At 37.5% G+C, this 17,038-nt stretch overlaps 1 protein-coding gene across 1 annotated transcript in view; it reads right to left on the bottom strand.

Moving 5' to 3' along the window:
* The window catches only part of LOC123640615 (antigen WC1.1-like), a 38,043-nt gene extending 22,412 nt beyond the window's left edge, over positions 1-15,631 (bottom strand). The window contains exons 1-3 of the mRNA XM_045555206.1: positions 15,619-15,631; positions 3,990-4,082; positions 3,596-3,910 (exon numbers count right to left, since the gene is read on the bottom strand). Of these exons, the coding sequence (XP_045411162.1) occupies positions 3,596-3,910; positions 3,990-4,082; positions 15,619-15,631 (421 nt within the window). The remainder of the gene's footprint in view (positions 1-3,595; positions 3,911-3,989; positions 4,083-15,618) is intronic.
* Between the last annotated feature and the right edge of the window lie 1,407 nt (positions 15,632-17,038).

Genomic DNA, 17,038 nt, shown 5'->3' with positions numbered 1-17,038 from the left:
AAAAATACGTGATTCAGAACTCTCAGCCAACTATCAACACTATGCAGAGGTTATCGCCATCTGTCATTCTCAGGGATTGAAGAACTTTGTTGCAAATGATGACACAGTTTGGGTGTGATTCAGGTTCAGGTGTCCATTGTTCTCCCAAATCAAAAGCACCTAATTTCCAAAGATGGATATTGCTACGGTCTATACAGGTCTTCAATTAAATAGGTGTTTTTTATATTATGGTTTAAAAACTTCATTAGTTTTAATTACAAAACTACACTTTTTTGGTAATATGTGAATAGTATATAGTATTCCCCTTCCTATTCTCCATTCCCAGATGGCTGGGGTAAGTAATGCTCTCAATAACTCCACAGATGTCATCTGAGGTAAAATAGAATTTGGGCTCACAAGAGACAATACCGGCTTGTTTGGTGCCATCTATATTTTTATTTGAAGGTAAGTGAGGTTTCTGTACACATGAGGCCAAAGAAGGGCCCACTGAGGTGGAGTTGTTCATTCAACTCATGACAGAATCATCTGAGGGGAGTGGCTGAAAATTTCAGGGTGAAGCCTGGTTTTACTCTGGTGGCTACTGTCCACCTGCTTGTTCTTTTAATGGAAATCAGTCTTCCTGACCTGACTTGGGAAATGTTGGGACACATTTCTAGCCCGAGGAAATGATGGAGGAAAAACAATTTTACCAAAGACCACTGCATTTGGAATTAATACATTTAACCTAATATCACAGAATTCCCAAAACACCAACATAACAAAAACTAAAAGTAACAAAAACCCTAAAATTCAGGATCCGTGTCTTGCACTCTAGAGAACCAGGCTCATATTTTTGTGTTATAAATTACAAGAGATACAGACACACCATTACTTCAGTCAAAAAAAGAGGAAGGCACCCAGGTGCAGACTAAGCAAGGTGTGATTCTTCTCTAGTGATATAAAGGAATTAGGGAATTAGGACTGAAATTGACTTGAGGTTCCTGGGTGTGTATTTGGCACAGGATCATGAAAGTCCTCTTTGTCAGCTACTATTGGGGTGGCTGAGTGACGGGCAGTTTCTAGGGAAGGCCTGAGGGGTCTGATTTCTTTCTAAGCAAAAAGGGTACTACAACCCTTCAGCTATATGGCCTAAATCCACTCTTTCTCTCCTGGTGCCTTACTTCTCTAATATCCTAAACTTTCTGATAACGGACTCCTTCAGGGCTAAGATTAAAGACCAACAGACTTTAGAAGGTGCAAATAATATTGGAGATCCTTGAGCACTATGTTCTTATTTTACACCAGAGAAGACAGAACCCAGGGAGGGTAAGTGAACTTGTTCAAGGTTACAGAGTTAGGGAATAGAATTGGCATCCAGACCTATCCTCTTGTGTCTTTGTTTTATTTTTCTCAATAACAACTCTACATCCCAGGTGTCTGCACAACATTTCTTCTTCCTTCAGGCCCGGTGTTAAGTATATATCATGTCCCACCCTCCTTGGTGCTTCACCTCTATGATTCTGTCTCACTGGTGACCTCCAGTTTCCAAACTTAGTCTATCTGCAAGAGAGACATCAACCTGTGTCACAGGAGGATCTCAGAGGGACAGGCTTTTGGGAAGCTGTTCTTTCCACACCTGCACACCTAGGGGAGCCTCACTTTTCCACATCTTGGCTTCTGCAGTTTTCACTTCAGGCTCCTTAGATACCTTTAGGACAGGAGCACTGTGTTGCCTGAGATGCTGGGAATGTCTCCATCGGATGTGGTATGTAGCCATGCAGAGATCCCCAAAAGGTCAAAGCATCTTCCTTGAAGATCAAACTTGCCCTCTGCCCTTGGGCTGCCCATTCACCTTTGAAAGCCTGAAATGCCTGAGGCTCTGACTCGGGGGGATGGGCGGGACACGGACAATGTATATAACCTGAGCTTTTGTACCCCCATGAAGAGCTGAAATAAATTAAAAAAAAAAAAAAAAAAAAAAAAGAAAGCCTGAAATGGTCAGCATGGTCTTCCCGTCAAGGTGCAGCAAGAGGAAGAAGGGTGGAGGCTAGAAGCCCCAAAATAGATAAAAATCAAGCCTCTGAACAGGAAATGGTGAAAATAGGGGAAAGAAGGGTGGCTTTAGAGGAGGCACACCTAAACTTTCTGCACAGGGATGATATTTAGGTAGTAGAAAATGATTTGAAAACAACATTGAGAGTCCACTTTCACATTGTCTTACTCAAAATAAAAACAGCTTCTTGGAATTTTATGTGTTCTAGGAACTTTGGTAGGTGCTGAGGATGTAAATCGCAATAAAACAATGTTCTTATCTTTGTTGGGCTTTTCTTCTAGTGGTGAGAAAAACACACAGACAGTTTTAAGCTCTCTGAAAAGTTTTATGAGAGACCTGGATAGCACAAAGAGAGGGAAACTACCCGTTAGGAGGGTTATTAATGAACCAATACCTCTGAGCCAAAATGAAAATTGCAGTCAGATAAATCCTTGTCTGGCCTCTTGCTATACAGATACACTGTGTTCTTAGGGAACTCATTTAATAAAATGTCATCACCAGGACTCTTCCTTCCACTATTCTGACCTCTATACCTCAAACTTGAGTCAGTCTTGCAACTCATTTTTTCTTACAATCAGCCTTACAGAATTCACAGAAATGTACGCCTGGCATTCTTCACACCACACATGGAACCTCAGCACTGCTCAGGTAACACTTATGTGTCTTTTGTCAGCTCCCATTGCTATCCCCAAACTCCTCAGCCTCTTGCACTTCTTCAAGAATTCCATTTGTCATCTTGCTCCCATTCTTATGAAATAAACCCACCAATGCACTTCTCATATCATCGAAGTCATCAGGTATAAACTCACTGAAGCCATCAGGTAAAACTCTATAACATCTTACTATAAAATACACAAGTTAATATCAGTATTTTATTGCATTTACCATTGATTTGCCATTGCATGACTAAGTGTCCCTCCAAAGTTTGAGTTTATACAGATGTTGTTTTGAACCAAAAAGGGAGAGAGAATCTTTTCTAGTAAGGAGAACCTATGACTCAGCATTTCATCCACAGTTCTCTGGTCTTTCAAGCCCAAGAGCTATGCATGCTTACTTCTGAATCTGCAAAGGAGACTCACAATTTAACACAAATCCATAAATTCCTCTCTGGTTGGTTTAACGATATCTCATGTGCCTATATATCTACTGGCCTAGTGCAAAACAATGTCTCTCACCCTATACACCCAGAAGAACTGAATTCAACCAAGGAAAGTACTCTGACGGGCTCACTGTCACAAGAAGAGTGTGTATAGTGATTCACAGATGTTTCCTTGGATAAAAAGTAAATTATAAAAACAAGATTATGAAGCTTGATTTTGAGATGATACTAGAATAAATTGTCTTATTAGGTAAGAGCACCGGGGAAGGAAAAAACAGCAGTTGAGACTTAGAAAAAGAAAGTAAGTGAAGTGCATCATCTACAGCTACTCAGAGCAGTCAGGGGCCCTGGGTGGACCTCTCAGACCTCTTCAGCCCATCCTTCCCCTATTCCTGCAGGGACCAGACACCTGCTTCCCTGTAACTTTCCATTCTCCCAGCAAGTGGACAATGCGCTGACCATACCTGAACAGGTGACCCCCGCGTCCTCAGCATGACTGCAGTCGTGCTTCCCCCAGCCCCAGGAATGGCACTTCCACACATGGGACTCTTTTCCTGTGCACTTCAGTTCTTTCAGCCAGATGGGCCCTGATCCCTCTCCAAAGTAAGAAGTGTGCAGGGCATCCAGGGCCTCTCCACAGCCCAGCTGTCTGCACACCACGTGGGCATCGCTCAGGTCCCAGCTGTCATCACAGATGGTGCCCCAGGAGCCCTCATGGTAGATCTCCACTCTCCCGGCACAGCGGCTGCCCCCGTCCACCAGGCGGAGCTGTCGGCTCTCTGAGGAGAGACAGAGCCATGTCAGTGGGGCGTTTGTACAGGAAGTAAGAAGGGTTTCTGGGCCTGTGGGGCCTCTCACCTGAGCAGTTGGCAGCACTGTCCTCCGAGGCTGCAGGGGCTGCTGGGTCAGACAGGGAGTCACTGCACTGGGGCCGCAGCTGGGTCTGGTGTCCTACAGAGAGGGTTAGAGAGCAGGAAAGGGAACTCAACTGGAAATAATCTAGTGAGTAGTCTGAGATTGAAGCTGTTACATAGACCCTGTCAGAGTTAACCTTTTGGTTTGTAGAATTCTACCCAGGATCTGAAAAGAGAGGACTGTACATGTCAGAATCCCTACCCTGAATAGTCGACAGTGTCTTTCTCTGAGTGAATTCAGTTAAAGAGTAACTGGAATGGCTCAGCAGCTGAATTTATTATTTATTATTTCTTATAAAGCACATGCACACTTCAGTGCCAATGACCTGGAAGTTGGGAGGACTAGAGCAAAGGGAATGGCGTCAAGAACTGGGTTGAGCTCATCAGAAGCCTCAGGCAGCAGCATGAACCCAGAAACAATCTGAATTGTTCCTCTTCGCATAGTGGAGGTTCACACCTATAATCCCAGAGACTCAGGAGGTGAATTTGGGAGGACTGCTTGAGCCCAGTGTAAGGGGAAAGCCATTCATATAGGCAGTAGGCTTCTTAGGCCAAACCAAGATGACTGCTGGCATATCTTGTCAGCAGGCTTATGTAACTATGATGTAAGACCCATTTGATCGCGCCTGGTCTTGAGCATGTTGCCACTATTGTTCTGAGCCATATATAAGTGTTTGCCATGTTCTTGCTGTGGCAGCATCATCCCAACAATAAAAAGTATGTCTCATCTACCTGCTGAAAAAAAGAATTGTTCTTCTTGTTTTCAGAGCTGAAAATGAATGAATGAAAAATGAATGAACACTGAGACAGGTCATGGTTTACTTCAGAATATTTCAGTTAGTACTCTAGGATTCAGACTCTAGATCTAGATACTTAATTTAAAAAAATGTGCTCCTCTTTTGAGTAGATTGGGCAATCTCACATGAGAGATGATGTCAGATGATACTGGCATTGTCTAGATAACACTGGGAATCATAGACTGCTGTTTCTTTCCCCTGTATAATTCTAATCTCTGCTTGGACTTCCTATCAGAAGTTGCTATTATTCAATATTTGAACTTTGTTTTCTAGGGGAAATATACGTATTTCTAACCCCACCACAGAGCAGAGATAGGCTATATTCCTGCTCTGCAATCACTTAAACAGACAATTTGGACAGGCCCACTGTATTATTATTCTCTTCTTTCTAAACACAAGAATACCATTTTATCCTGCAATCCCACTACTAGGCATCTACTCAAAGGAAAAAAAGACATTCTATAATAAAGACATTTTCACTCAAATATTTATGGCAGCACAATTCATAATTGCAAAGATGTGGAAACAACCCAAGTGCCCATCAATACATGAGTGGATTGATAAAATGTGGTATATGTATACCATGGAATACTATTCAACTACAAAAAACAATGGTGATCTAGCACCTCTTATATTATCCTGGATAGAGCTGGAGCCCATCCTTCGAAGTGAGGTATCACAAGAATGGAAAACCAAACACCACATGTACTCACCATCAAATTGGTACTGACTGATCAATGCTAAGGTGCTCTCATGGAAGTAATATTCATTGGGTGCTTGTCAGGTGGGAGGGGGGTTTTAAGGGTGGGTAAGCCCACAACTAATGGATTCAGAGTGCACTGTATGGGGGAAGGGCAGGCTTGTAGCTCTGGCTTGGGTGAGGCAAAGGCATTATATGTAACCAAAATGTTTGTACCCCATAATATTCTCAAATTGAAAAAAAATCAGAAATTAGTAAAGAAAAAAAAAGAAAATAAAAGTGATGAGTAGATAAGTAATGCCCACCAATGTTGCACTTTAATTAAATGGTGAAGCAGAAAATCAAACCTAGAACTTTTGCTTCCATGAAGAACAGAGGAGAAATTCACAGCAGATCAATGTTTCTATTAGGTACAACTAGAAAAGCTGAAAAATGTAAACAAAGAAAGAAAACATAAGGCATTAGATGTTTGTGGAAGCAACATGGACTAAATATACTAAAATCTCAAAGAGTAAGATTATTTAAGAGTTTATCCAAGGATCTACGCCTTCTTTTTCTCTAAGGGATTTTCCCAATTCAGTGGATGGGGTAATGGCTTAGACTGGGGCTTAGGCAAGGCAGAGGACTGCTGTCTCTGAGAAGCCAGCACAACTTTGGGAGTTACATGAGGCTAGGATGACAAAATTGGGGACTTGAGGGCCACTATCATATGGCAGGTTTTCTCCTTACATATTTTCCTGGAATTAAAACTGGTTGTGGGGTGGGGAGGAGGCCAAAGAACTACATCAAACACCTTGGAATTCAGAATGGATACTCCGTCATTCCCTTGGTGCTAAGCAACCAAAAATGCACAGACTCAAGCTCTTAGTTGACAGCTGTGAAAGCTCACACCATAGGAACAGAGGCAAGTAAGAGGGGGACTGAGTCAATTAGACTTGTTCTAGTTCAGTTCTGGGTTGGATGTAGATGTTTGGGTGATCAGCACTCCCACCCCCACCTGCCTGGCAGAACAAAAGATGAATTCTTTCAGGCGTTAGGAAAAATATGAAATGTCTTATTCCTTTATATATAATTTCTAGCTTTCAGTAAAAAATTACATGGCATGTAAAAATACGGGATCACACGACAAATTAACAAAGTGAAAAAAAAAAACCACCAAGAGAACACAGAAGCACACATAACAAAGATGCTGGAGTTAGCACATAAGAACCTTAATTATGATGAATGTAGTTAAGAAAATAGAGGAAATGAGAGAACAAACAGGTGAAAAGATGAAAAAATTTTAACATAGAATTTTAAATATACAAAAAATAATCAAAGGAGCAGTCACCTACTGAAAGTAAAATGTTTAGACTTAAGAATTGGATGAACACGTTTAAAAGCAGTTTATTTATTTTTTAAATTTTTATTTCAAGCATATTATGGGGGTACAAATGTTTAGGTTACGTATATTGCCCTTGCCCCACCCCAGTCAGAGTTTCAAGCATGTCCATCCCCCAGATGGTGTGCACCGCACACATTAGGTGTGTATATACCCATCCCCTCCTCCCCCCTCCCATCTGCCCAATACCCAATGAATGTTATTACTATATATACACTTAAGTGCTGATCAGTTAATTACAATTTGATGGTGAGTACATGTGGTGCTTATTTTTCCATTCTTGGGATACTTCACTTAGTAGAATGGGTTCTAGCTCTATCCAGGATAATACTAGAGGTGCTAGATCACCATTGTTTTTTGTGGCTGAGTAGAACTCCATGGTATATATGCACCACATTTTATTAATCCACTCATGTATTGATGGCCACTTGCATTGTTTCCACATCTTTGCAATTGTGAATTGTGCTGCTATAGACATTCAAGTGCAGATGTCTTTTTTATAGAATGTCGTTTGTTCTTTTGGGTAGATGCCCAATAATGGAATTGCTAGATCAAATGGTAGTTCTACTTGTATCTTTTTGAGGTATCTCCATATTGCTTTCCACAGAGGTTGTACTAGTTTGCAGTCACACCAGCAGTGTAGGAGTGTTCCCCTCTTTCCTAAAAGCAGTTTAGACAGAATTGAAGACAGAATCAATGATTTAGAACTCAGGTCAATGAAAAATTTAAGAACTGAAAATCATGGAGAAAAAAATTGGTAGACAAAAATATAGTAGAAAGACATTTGGAATATACTCAAAAGATCTAACATACTGAATTGAAGTCCCAGAGAGGAGAGAGAAGGAGGAGGAGCTGAAGGAGAGAGAGAAGCAGAAGCAATATTTGAAGACAAAATAAATGAGACTTTCCTAAAATAGATGAAAGATATCAATTCACATATTTAAGAAGTTCAAGAACCCCAAGAAAGATATGAAGACTCTTATACCTAGTAAAGCTGCTGAAAATAAAAGGAAAAGAGGAAAATCTGGAATAATAAAAAAAACGATTTAACACAAAAAGGCAAAAAAAGAGAAAAAAGGAACATAAAGCTGATGGGTCAATTAAAACCCAATAATAAAAGTTCCCCTTTCTCCACATCCATACTGGTATTTGTTATTTTTTGTCTTTTTGATAATAGGCATTCTATCTGGGTGAGGTGATATCTCATTGTGGCTTTGATTTACATTTCTCTGATTAGTAATATTGAACATTTTTTCACATACCTGTTAGCCCTTTATATATCTTCTTTGGAGAAATATCTATTCAGATCTTTTGCCCATTTTAAAATTGAGTTATTATTATTTTTGCTATTGAGTTGTTTGAGTTCCTTATATATTCTGCATATTAACCCTTGTCAGATACATAGTTTACAAATATTTTCTCCCATTCTGTAGGTTGTCTCTTCACTCTGTTGATTGTTTCATTTGCTGTGGAGGAGCTTTTTAGTTTGATGTGATCCAATTTGTCTATTTTTGCTTTTGTTCCCCATGCTTTTGGAATACTATCCAAAAAAATTCTTGCCCAGACCAGTATCATAAAGCAGTCTGACTATGCTTTGCTTTTGTAGTTTTATCATTTTGCATCTTACGTTTAAGTCCTTAATCCATTTGGAGTTGATTTTTATATATGGTGGGAGATAGGGGTCTAGTTTCATTCATTATGGAAGAGTATGGAAGTTCCTCAAAAAATAAAAATAGAGCTATCATGTGATCCAGTGATTCCATCACTGGATATATACCCAAAGGAAGCGAAATCAGTATGTTGAAGAGATATTTACAGTTCCATGTTTATTGCGGCACTCTTCACAAAAGCTGAGATATGGAACCAATCTTTTTTCCATCAACGGATAAAGAAAATGGATATACATAATGGAATACTATTCAGATGTAAAAAGAATGAAATCCTATCATTTCTTGGCAACATGGAGAACATTATGTTAAGTGAAATAAGCTAAGCACAGAAAGACAATTATGATATGATCTCATGCTTATGTAAAATCTAAAAGGTTGATCTCATAGAAGTAAATAGTAGAATAGTGGTTACCAGAAGCTGGGGAGGATACAGGAGAGGGAGGGAGATAGGGAGAGATTAGTCAATAGGTACAAAGTTGCAATTATATAGGAGTAATAACTTCTGGTGTTCTATTGAACAGTAAGGTGACTATGGTTAACAATATTGTATTGCATATGTTAAAACAACTAGAAGAGAGGACTTTGAATCTTCTCATGACAAAGAAAGGATAAATATTTGAGGTGATGGATATGCTAAATACCCTGATTTGGTTTCTACACAACGTATACATGTATTGAAACATCACACTGTACTCAATAAATGTGTACAATTATGTGTCAATTTTTTAAAAAAGCAAATGATAGATATTAACCAAAGATATCAATAATTTCATTTAATGATGATACGACATCTCTTTGGTTCTCCTGGAGAGAGTTGGAACCCATCATATTAAGTGAAGTATCCAAAGAATGGACAACCAAGCATCACATGTACTCACCAGAAAACTGGTTTCCCTGATCATCACCTAAATGCACATCGGGGAAGGATACCAATTGGATATCAGACTGAGACGGGGGGTGGGGGGAGGGGATGGGTGTATGCCTACATGATGAGTGCGTTGCACACCCTCTGGGGAATGGTCATGCTTGAAGGTGCTGACTCGGGGAGGTGGGGGGGAGGGGATGGAGGTATGACTACATGGTGAGTGCCAGGCGCACTGTCTGGAGAATGGACACGCTTGAGGTTCTGACTCAGGAGGATGGGCGGGACATGTACAATGTATATAACCCGAACTTATGTACCCCCATGATGAGCTGAAATAAAAAAAAATAATTTCATTTAAAGTAAATGGATTAAATACTCTAAATGAAATTCAATCTAGATAAAACAATAGAATACAAGTACATGCTACTTGTATTAATAATATACTCACCTTATGTATAAGGGTAAAGGAAGATTAAAGTAAAATGAAAAATTGTGTATACTATGTAAACACTAACCATAAGAAAACTGGTGTATCTATATCAGTATCTCAAAGAGTAGACTTTAAGGTAAGATACACCAATTTGGTTATAGAAGGATTTTTCATGATTATAGTGGGATAAATCTTTAATAAAAATATTACAGAAACCTAGTATAATGGTACCTGGCTATAGTCCCAGCTACTTGGGAGGATGAGGTGGGAGGATTGCTTGAGCCAGGAATTCAGATCCAGCCTGAACAACACAATCCCCACCTCAAAAAAAAATTGTAGTTATTAAAATCCAAGAAAGATGTCAAACTGTGGCTTCAAAATATATAACAATACTTGACAAAACAAAAAGAAAAAATAGACAACTTCACAATCAAAATGAGGGAACTTTAACATAACTCTTTTAACTGCAGGTAGTCCAAGCAGACAAAAAACGATGAATATAGTACATGTCAAACAATGTAATCAACCCATTAAACTAAACATATTTAGAACACATCATTCAAAAAAGATGGAACTCATATTTATTGTAAATGCACATAAAACATGATTCAAAATTGACTACATGATGAGACAAAAAGTTTCACATAGTTGAATTCGTACAGTATTTCTTCTCACCACAGTAAAATTAAATTAATAATTAATAAGAAAATATAGTTAGCAATTCTTAAATGTTGGGAAATGAAGCAACAGTCTTCCAAAAAATGCCTTGATCCAGGACGAAATAAAAAATTAGAAAATTTTATGAAATAATGATAATGAAAATATGTAACTAAACTTCTCTAATGCAACTAAAGCAGTGCCTAAGAGAAATTTATAAGCTAGAATGCATGACTTAGAAAATAAGACTGGAAGTGAAAAATGTATGCTTTCATTTAAGAAACTAGAAGATCAGCAAATAAAGCCTAAAGGAAGTAGAAGGTTGGAATTAATAAAGCCAAAAGTAAAAATTAATAAGGTAGAAAGCAAACATAAGGTATAGAAAATAAAGAAAAAAACCTCAGATGTAGTTTATTGAAGATATTAATAAAATTGATAAACACTAAGCATTACCAATAAAGAACAGAGAGAAAACCAACTTACCAATACCAGGAATAAAAACATAGATATTACTATAATCATTTAGATTTTTTTTGGCATCAGTTTTATTGAGAAATAATTTACACACCACACAGTTTGCCCATGTAATTGTACATTCAGTGCCTTTTTGTATATTCACAGAATTGTGCAACCATCATTGGAATGAATTTTAGAATGATTTCTTCATTGTAACAGGAAACCCTACACCAGTGAGTCGTCACCATCAAATCCACCAGCCCCAGCAGCGCAAGGCAACTACTAATCTACTTTTTGTCTCTATAGATTTGCCTATTCTGGACATTTCATATAAATGTAACCATATAATATATGACCCTTAATGACTGCCTTCTTTCATTTTGCGTAATGTTTTCAAGGTTCAACCATGTTGTAGCATCTATTTTGTTTATGACTGAATAATATTCCATCATATGGATATACCTCATTTTATTTATCCATTCATCAGTCAATGGTCACTACGCTCTTTTCTCCTCTTGACTATTATGAACAATGCTGCTATAAACATTCATATACAAGTTTTTGTGTGGACATATGTTTTGACTTCTTTTGTGTCTGTATCTACAAGTGAAACGGTCATATGGTACCACTATGTTTAATATTTTGAGGAATTGCTAGACTATTTTCAAAATGGCTGCACCATTTGATCTTCCTATCAGCAGTGTATGAGAGTTTCAATTTCTCCACATCCTCACCCACACTTGCTATTATTTGTCTTTTTGATTCCAGCCATCCTAGAGGGTGTGAGTGGTATCTCATTGCAGTTTGGATTTGCTTTTTTCTGTGACTAGTGGTATTATCTTTTAATGTGCTAGTCATTTGTATGTCTTCTTTGAAGAAATGTCTATTCAAATCCTTTGACCATTTTTAATTGGATTATTTTTATATTAACAAATTATAAGAGTTCTTATATATTCTAGACATAAATTCCTTATAAAATAGATGATTTGCAAATATTTTCTCACATTCTGTGGGTTGCCTTTTCATTTTCTTGAAGGTTTCATTTGAAGCACAACAGTTTGTAATTTTAATAAGATTCCATTTATCTATTTTTCCTTTGGTTGTTTGTGCTTTGGTAGCATATTTGAGGCGGCTTTTCCTAGCCCAGGCTCACAAATTTCTGTTTTCTTCTAAGAGTTTTATATTTTTAGCTCCTACATTTAAGTCTTTGATCCAGTTTGCGTATGTTTTTAAATTTGTTGTGAGGTAAGGTCCAACTTCATTCTTGTGCGTGTGGATATGTAGTTGTTACAGCATCATTTGCTGAAAAGACTCTTTTTAAAAATTGTCATGGCAACCTTGTTCAAAATCAGTTGACCATAAGTGTGAGGCCTTATTTCAGGACTCTCAATTTTATTCCATGGATATATAGTCTACTTTATGTCAGTATCACATTGTTTCAATTACTGCAATTTTGTATTAAGTTTAAAAATTGTGAAGGATGAATTTTCCAACTTCATTCATCTTTTCCAAGATTGTTTTGGCTATTCTAGGTCCCTTGCATTTCCATATCAATTTTAGAATGAGCAAGTCAATTTCTGCAAAGGAGCCAGATGGGATTTTGGTAAGGATGACATTGAATCTCTAGCTCTGGGACAAATTCTGATGAGAGTCCTCCTAAGAATATTAGCCTCAGGCCTGTTTTGAGGGGAAACATGGGATTTATTATGGAGACTCCCATTAAATCAGGGCCATATAAAGGATCAAATGTGATGTGGGTGAATACTGGGGTTACCCAGGACACTGGCCATAGCAGACACAAATCCCTTCTTAAGGAGAGGATCCCTGATTTAGAGTTTCATGAGCACAGGAGGAGACAAACCACCACCTAAATAAGGCTTTCACCAAACAATATATGTAAATTGCAACCTGTCCACCCCACCCCCCCTTACTCCCCTCTCCTTCTTTATTTCTTTCTATATAACATATCATATTATATCAGATTTATTTATATATTTACATTATTGTCTATTAATTCTCCTCCAGAATCTGTTCCATGAAATCTGGGATTTATCTTTATATTTAGTTCATTGCTATGTCACAAATACCTACGAACTTTTCTGACACATAAAAGTCAATAAATGTGTATTGAATAGATGAATTAATGAATGAATGAGTCCATAGTAAACAATAGTTTTAAATCCCCAAAAAACTCAGATCATGGGTTTATCATACAAATATATAGCCATATATGAAATATTTTAAAAATAATAAAATTAAGAAGATTTGCAAGTCACAAGAGATTATTAGAAGTGATCACCATATTTGAAAATGAAACAAATGGAATTTTTAATTCTCAAGAATAATTGTTAAAACACTCAGTAGATGAATTATATATCAGAGCAGATACAGATGAAAACAGACTGTGTGAGCTGGAAGATAAATCCAAAATATTACCCAGAAGGCAGAACAGAGTCAAGGAAATGAAAAAACTAAAAAGGAAGTTAAGAAATATGGAAAATAGAATGAGAAGATATAACATATGTGTATTTGGGGGCTTCAAAAGAGGGGGAAGTTTGGAGAGAGAGAATGCAAGAGCAAGCAGGAGTGAGCTTGAAAGAGGTTATGTTTGAAAACATAATGAATGACAATTTCCACAACAACCCAAAATATACAAATAACTGAAGTAAATAAATCTAATTGTGAGTTAAAAGCAAAGAATATCAAATTAGATATTTTAAAAAATATAGTCAAATATTCTTTGTAAGAAAGACATCTAGAGATGTTGTTAGTCTAGAAATCTAATGTATAGCATGGTGACTATAGTTAATCATACTGCATTGAATACTGAAAATTTCCTTAATAAATGCTCATCAACTGACGAATGGATGGGCAAAATGTGGTATCTTCACACAGTGAAATATCGTCTGTCATAAAAAGGATTGCAGTACTGATTCATACTGCAACATGAATAAACCTTGAAAACATTATTCTGAGTGAAAAAAATCAGTCAAAAAACCTCACATGTTATATGAAATATCCACAATAGGTAAATCCATAGAGACAAATAAGATTAATGGTTGCCAGGGGCTGAGGGGAGGGAGGAATGGAAAATGATTGCTTGGGTAAAGGATTTCCTTTTGGAATGATGGAAAGGTCTTAGGGAGGGTTGCTGGCTGCATGATATTGTGAATGTACCACAGAATTGTACACTTTAAAATAGTGAATTTTACAACAATAATTTAAAAATCAGTAAGAAAGAGAATGATGAAACAAACATGGCAAAGTGTTAACACTTGGGAGACCTGGGTGAATATGGGAACAACTTGTATGTTTTTTTTTTTTTTTGCCAATTTTCTGTACATTTGAAATTACTTCAAAACAAAATGTTAAAAAAGTGAGGCAAAAACAAGCAAATAAAAACTGAGACTTTTATATTAATAGAAGACAAAACAGACTTTAAGATTCAAAGTGTTGTTAGGAACTAGGAGATAAACCAGTAATACAAAATATTTCAACTCACTAAGAAGATTTAATAATTTAAAACCTATATGTACTTAACAAAAACGCTCAATATGTACCGTTCAATGATTGCTAGAACTACAGAGATCATATAAATCTCAATAAATGACAGGCAAAGTAGAAAACAACAATACAGGAGTCCTCCCTTATCCAGTTTCCCTTTTGGCAGTTTCAGGTATCCGAGGTCTGAAAACAGGTGAGTACAGCAGAACGAGATACTGAGAGAGAGAGAGAGAGAGAGAGAGAGAGCGAGCGTATGAGCGAGCACACAGTCACTTTTATTACAGTATATTGTTATAATTGTTCTATTTTATTATTAGCTGTTTATCTCTTACTGTGTCTAATTTATAAATTAAACTTTATCATAGGTATGTATGTATAAGAAAATATGTAGTATCTATAGGTTCAGTTCTATCTGTGGTTTCAGGCACACACTGGAGGTCTTCAAACGCTGCCCCCCAGTGGATAAGGAGGGACTACTGTAACAAATATTATAAGATTTGAACTGTGCTATTAACATGCTACTAGGTCCTATACACACAATGAGCATGTACACATTTCTATCAAGTGTAAATGAAGCATTTACAAAAATTGATCATGTAACCATCTATAAACAAATCTAAGCAAATGCCAAAGAAGCATCGTAATACTGATCACATTTTCTGAGGATGATGAAATTATTTTTTATTGTGAACATTTGAATTAGAAATTTGAAAGACACACAGAAAATTCCTCATGTGTCTGGAAATTTTAAAAACTGTGTCCATTTTACTAAGTGAAGTATCACAAGAATGGAAAAACAAGCACCACATGTACTCACCATCAAATTGATATTAACTAATAAACACTTATGTGCACATATAGTAGTAACATTTATTGGCGTCAGGCAGGTGGGAGGGGGGAGGAGAAGATGGGTATATTCACACCTAATGGGCGCGGTGCGCACTGTCTGGGAGTGGACACGTTTGAAGCTCTGACTTGGGGGGGAGTGGGGGACAAAGGCAATATATGTAACCTAAACATTTGTACCCCTGTAATATGCTGAAATAAAAAAAAGAAAATAAATAAATAATATAGACAGGGGAAATGAGATCTTATTACAATAGTCCCTCTTACCCATGGGGGACATGTTCCAAGACCTCCAGTGGATGTCTCAAACTCCAGATAGTACCCACCCCTATCTAGACTATGTTTTTTTCGATCTGATAACCGAGATGGCTACGAAGTGACTACTGGACGGGTAGTGTACACATTGTGAATAAATTAGACAAAGGGATGATTCAAGCCCTGGGTGGGACAGAGTGGGGCACAAGACATTTCATCACACTCAGAACTGTGTGCAGTTTAAAACTTATGAATTGTTTATTTCTGGAATTTTCTATGTAATATTTTCAGACAGTGGTTGATTGTGAGTAACTGAAACCAAGGAAAGTGAAAGTAGGGATAAAGGGGTAACTACTGTACTTGAAAAATGATTGATCAGGGCCACTTCTGTGGATTCATCAAGAATCAAATAGGGAGAGTTACCTTTTGAACTTTATTTTTAAAATATAAATGGAAATAATAGGAAAAATGTGCAAATTGAGGTAAAGAAATCACAAAGTAAAAATCGTTCAAAATGAAAATAAAATTTCTATATTTTAAACATACAAAATGCAGTTAAAGCAGTATGTAGGGAGAAGTTTATGACTGTAAGTGCTCATATACAAAGAGGTAAGAAAATATCTGAAAATTAATTCAGTAATGATTCCTTTAAATTGACAAGAAAGGAATAATTCCTAAGAAAGTAGAGAGAGAATAATAATAAAGGGAAGAAAATGTATGATAATGGAAAAATATAATAATAAAATCAAGCAGATCACAAGTTCCGAAGGCAGTTCTTTGAAAAGATTAATAAAGTAGAAAAGCATGTCAGAGCCTGGCTATATTTTGCAGGTAAAAATGACAGAATTTTCCTGATAGATTTGATATGAGACGTGAGAGAAAAAGAAGAGTAAGGGATGACTCCAAGGTTTTGGACTAAACTGTGGGTGGAGCAAGTATGTTTTCTGAGAGAGGGCGAGGGGAAGCTGGAGTTCAGTTTTGGATGTGCTACGCTGAGATGTGTGCAGATATCCAAGTGGAGCAGCCAGGGAGACAACAGGATAGACAAGTCTGGATATGGTGGGAGAGATCTGGGCTACAGATATAAATACGTGAGTTGATGGAATATAAGTGGTATTTAAAACCATGAGTTTTTTTAGAGACAGGCTCTTGCTCTGTTGCCGAGGCTAAAGAGCAGCGGTGGGATCACAGCTCACTGGAACCTAGAACTCCTGGGCACAAGCCTCCTGAGTAGCTTCAACTATAGGCATGTGCCACCACACCCTGCTTATTTTTGTTATTTTTTTTGTAGAGACAGGGTCTTACTATATTGTCCAGGCTGGTCTCGAATCCTGACTTCATGTGATCCTCCCGTCTCGGCCTCCCAAAGTACTGGGGTCTGTACCTGACCAAAACCATGAGATTTAAATGTGATCCCCAAAAGTGTGGTAGA

Source organism: Lemur catta, chromosome 6 (assembly GCF_020740605.2).
Source record: "Lemur catta isolate mLemCat1 chromosome 6, mLemCat1.pri, whole genome shotgun sequence".
Classification (NCBI taxonomy): Eukaryota; Metazoa; Chordata; class Mammalia; order Primates; family Lemuridae; genus Lemur; species Lemur catta.
This window is presented reverse-complemented; position numbering and strand designations above follow the sequence as displayed.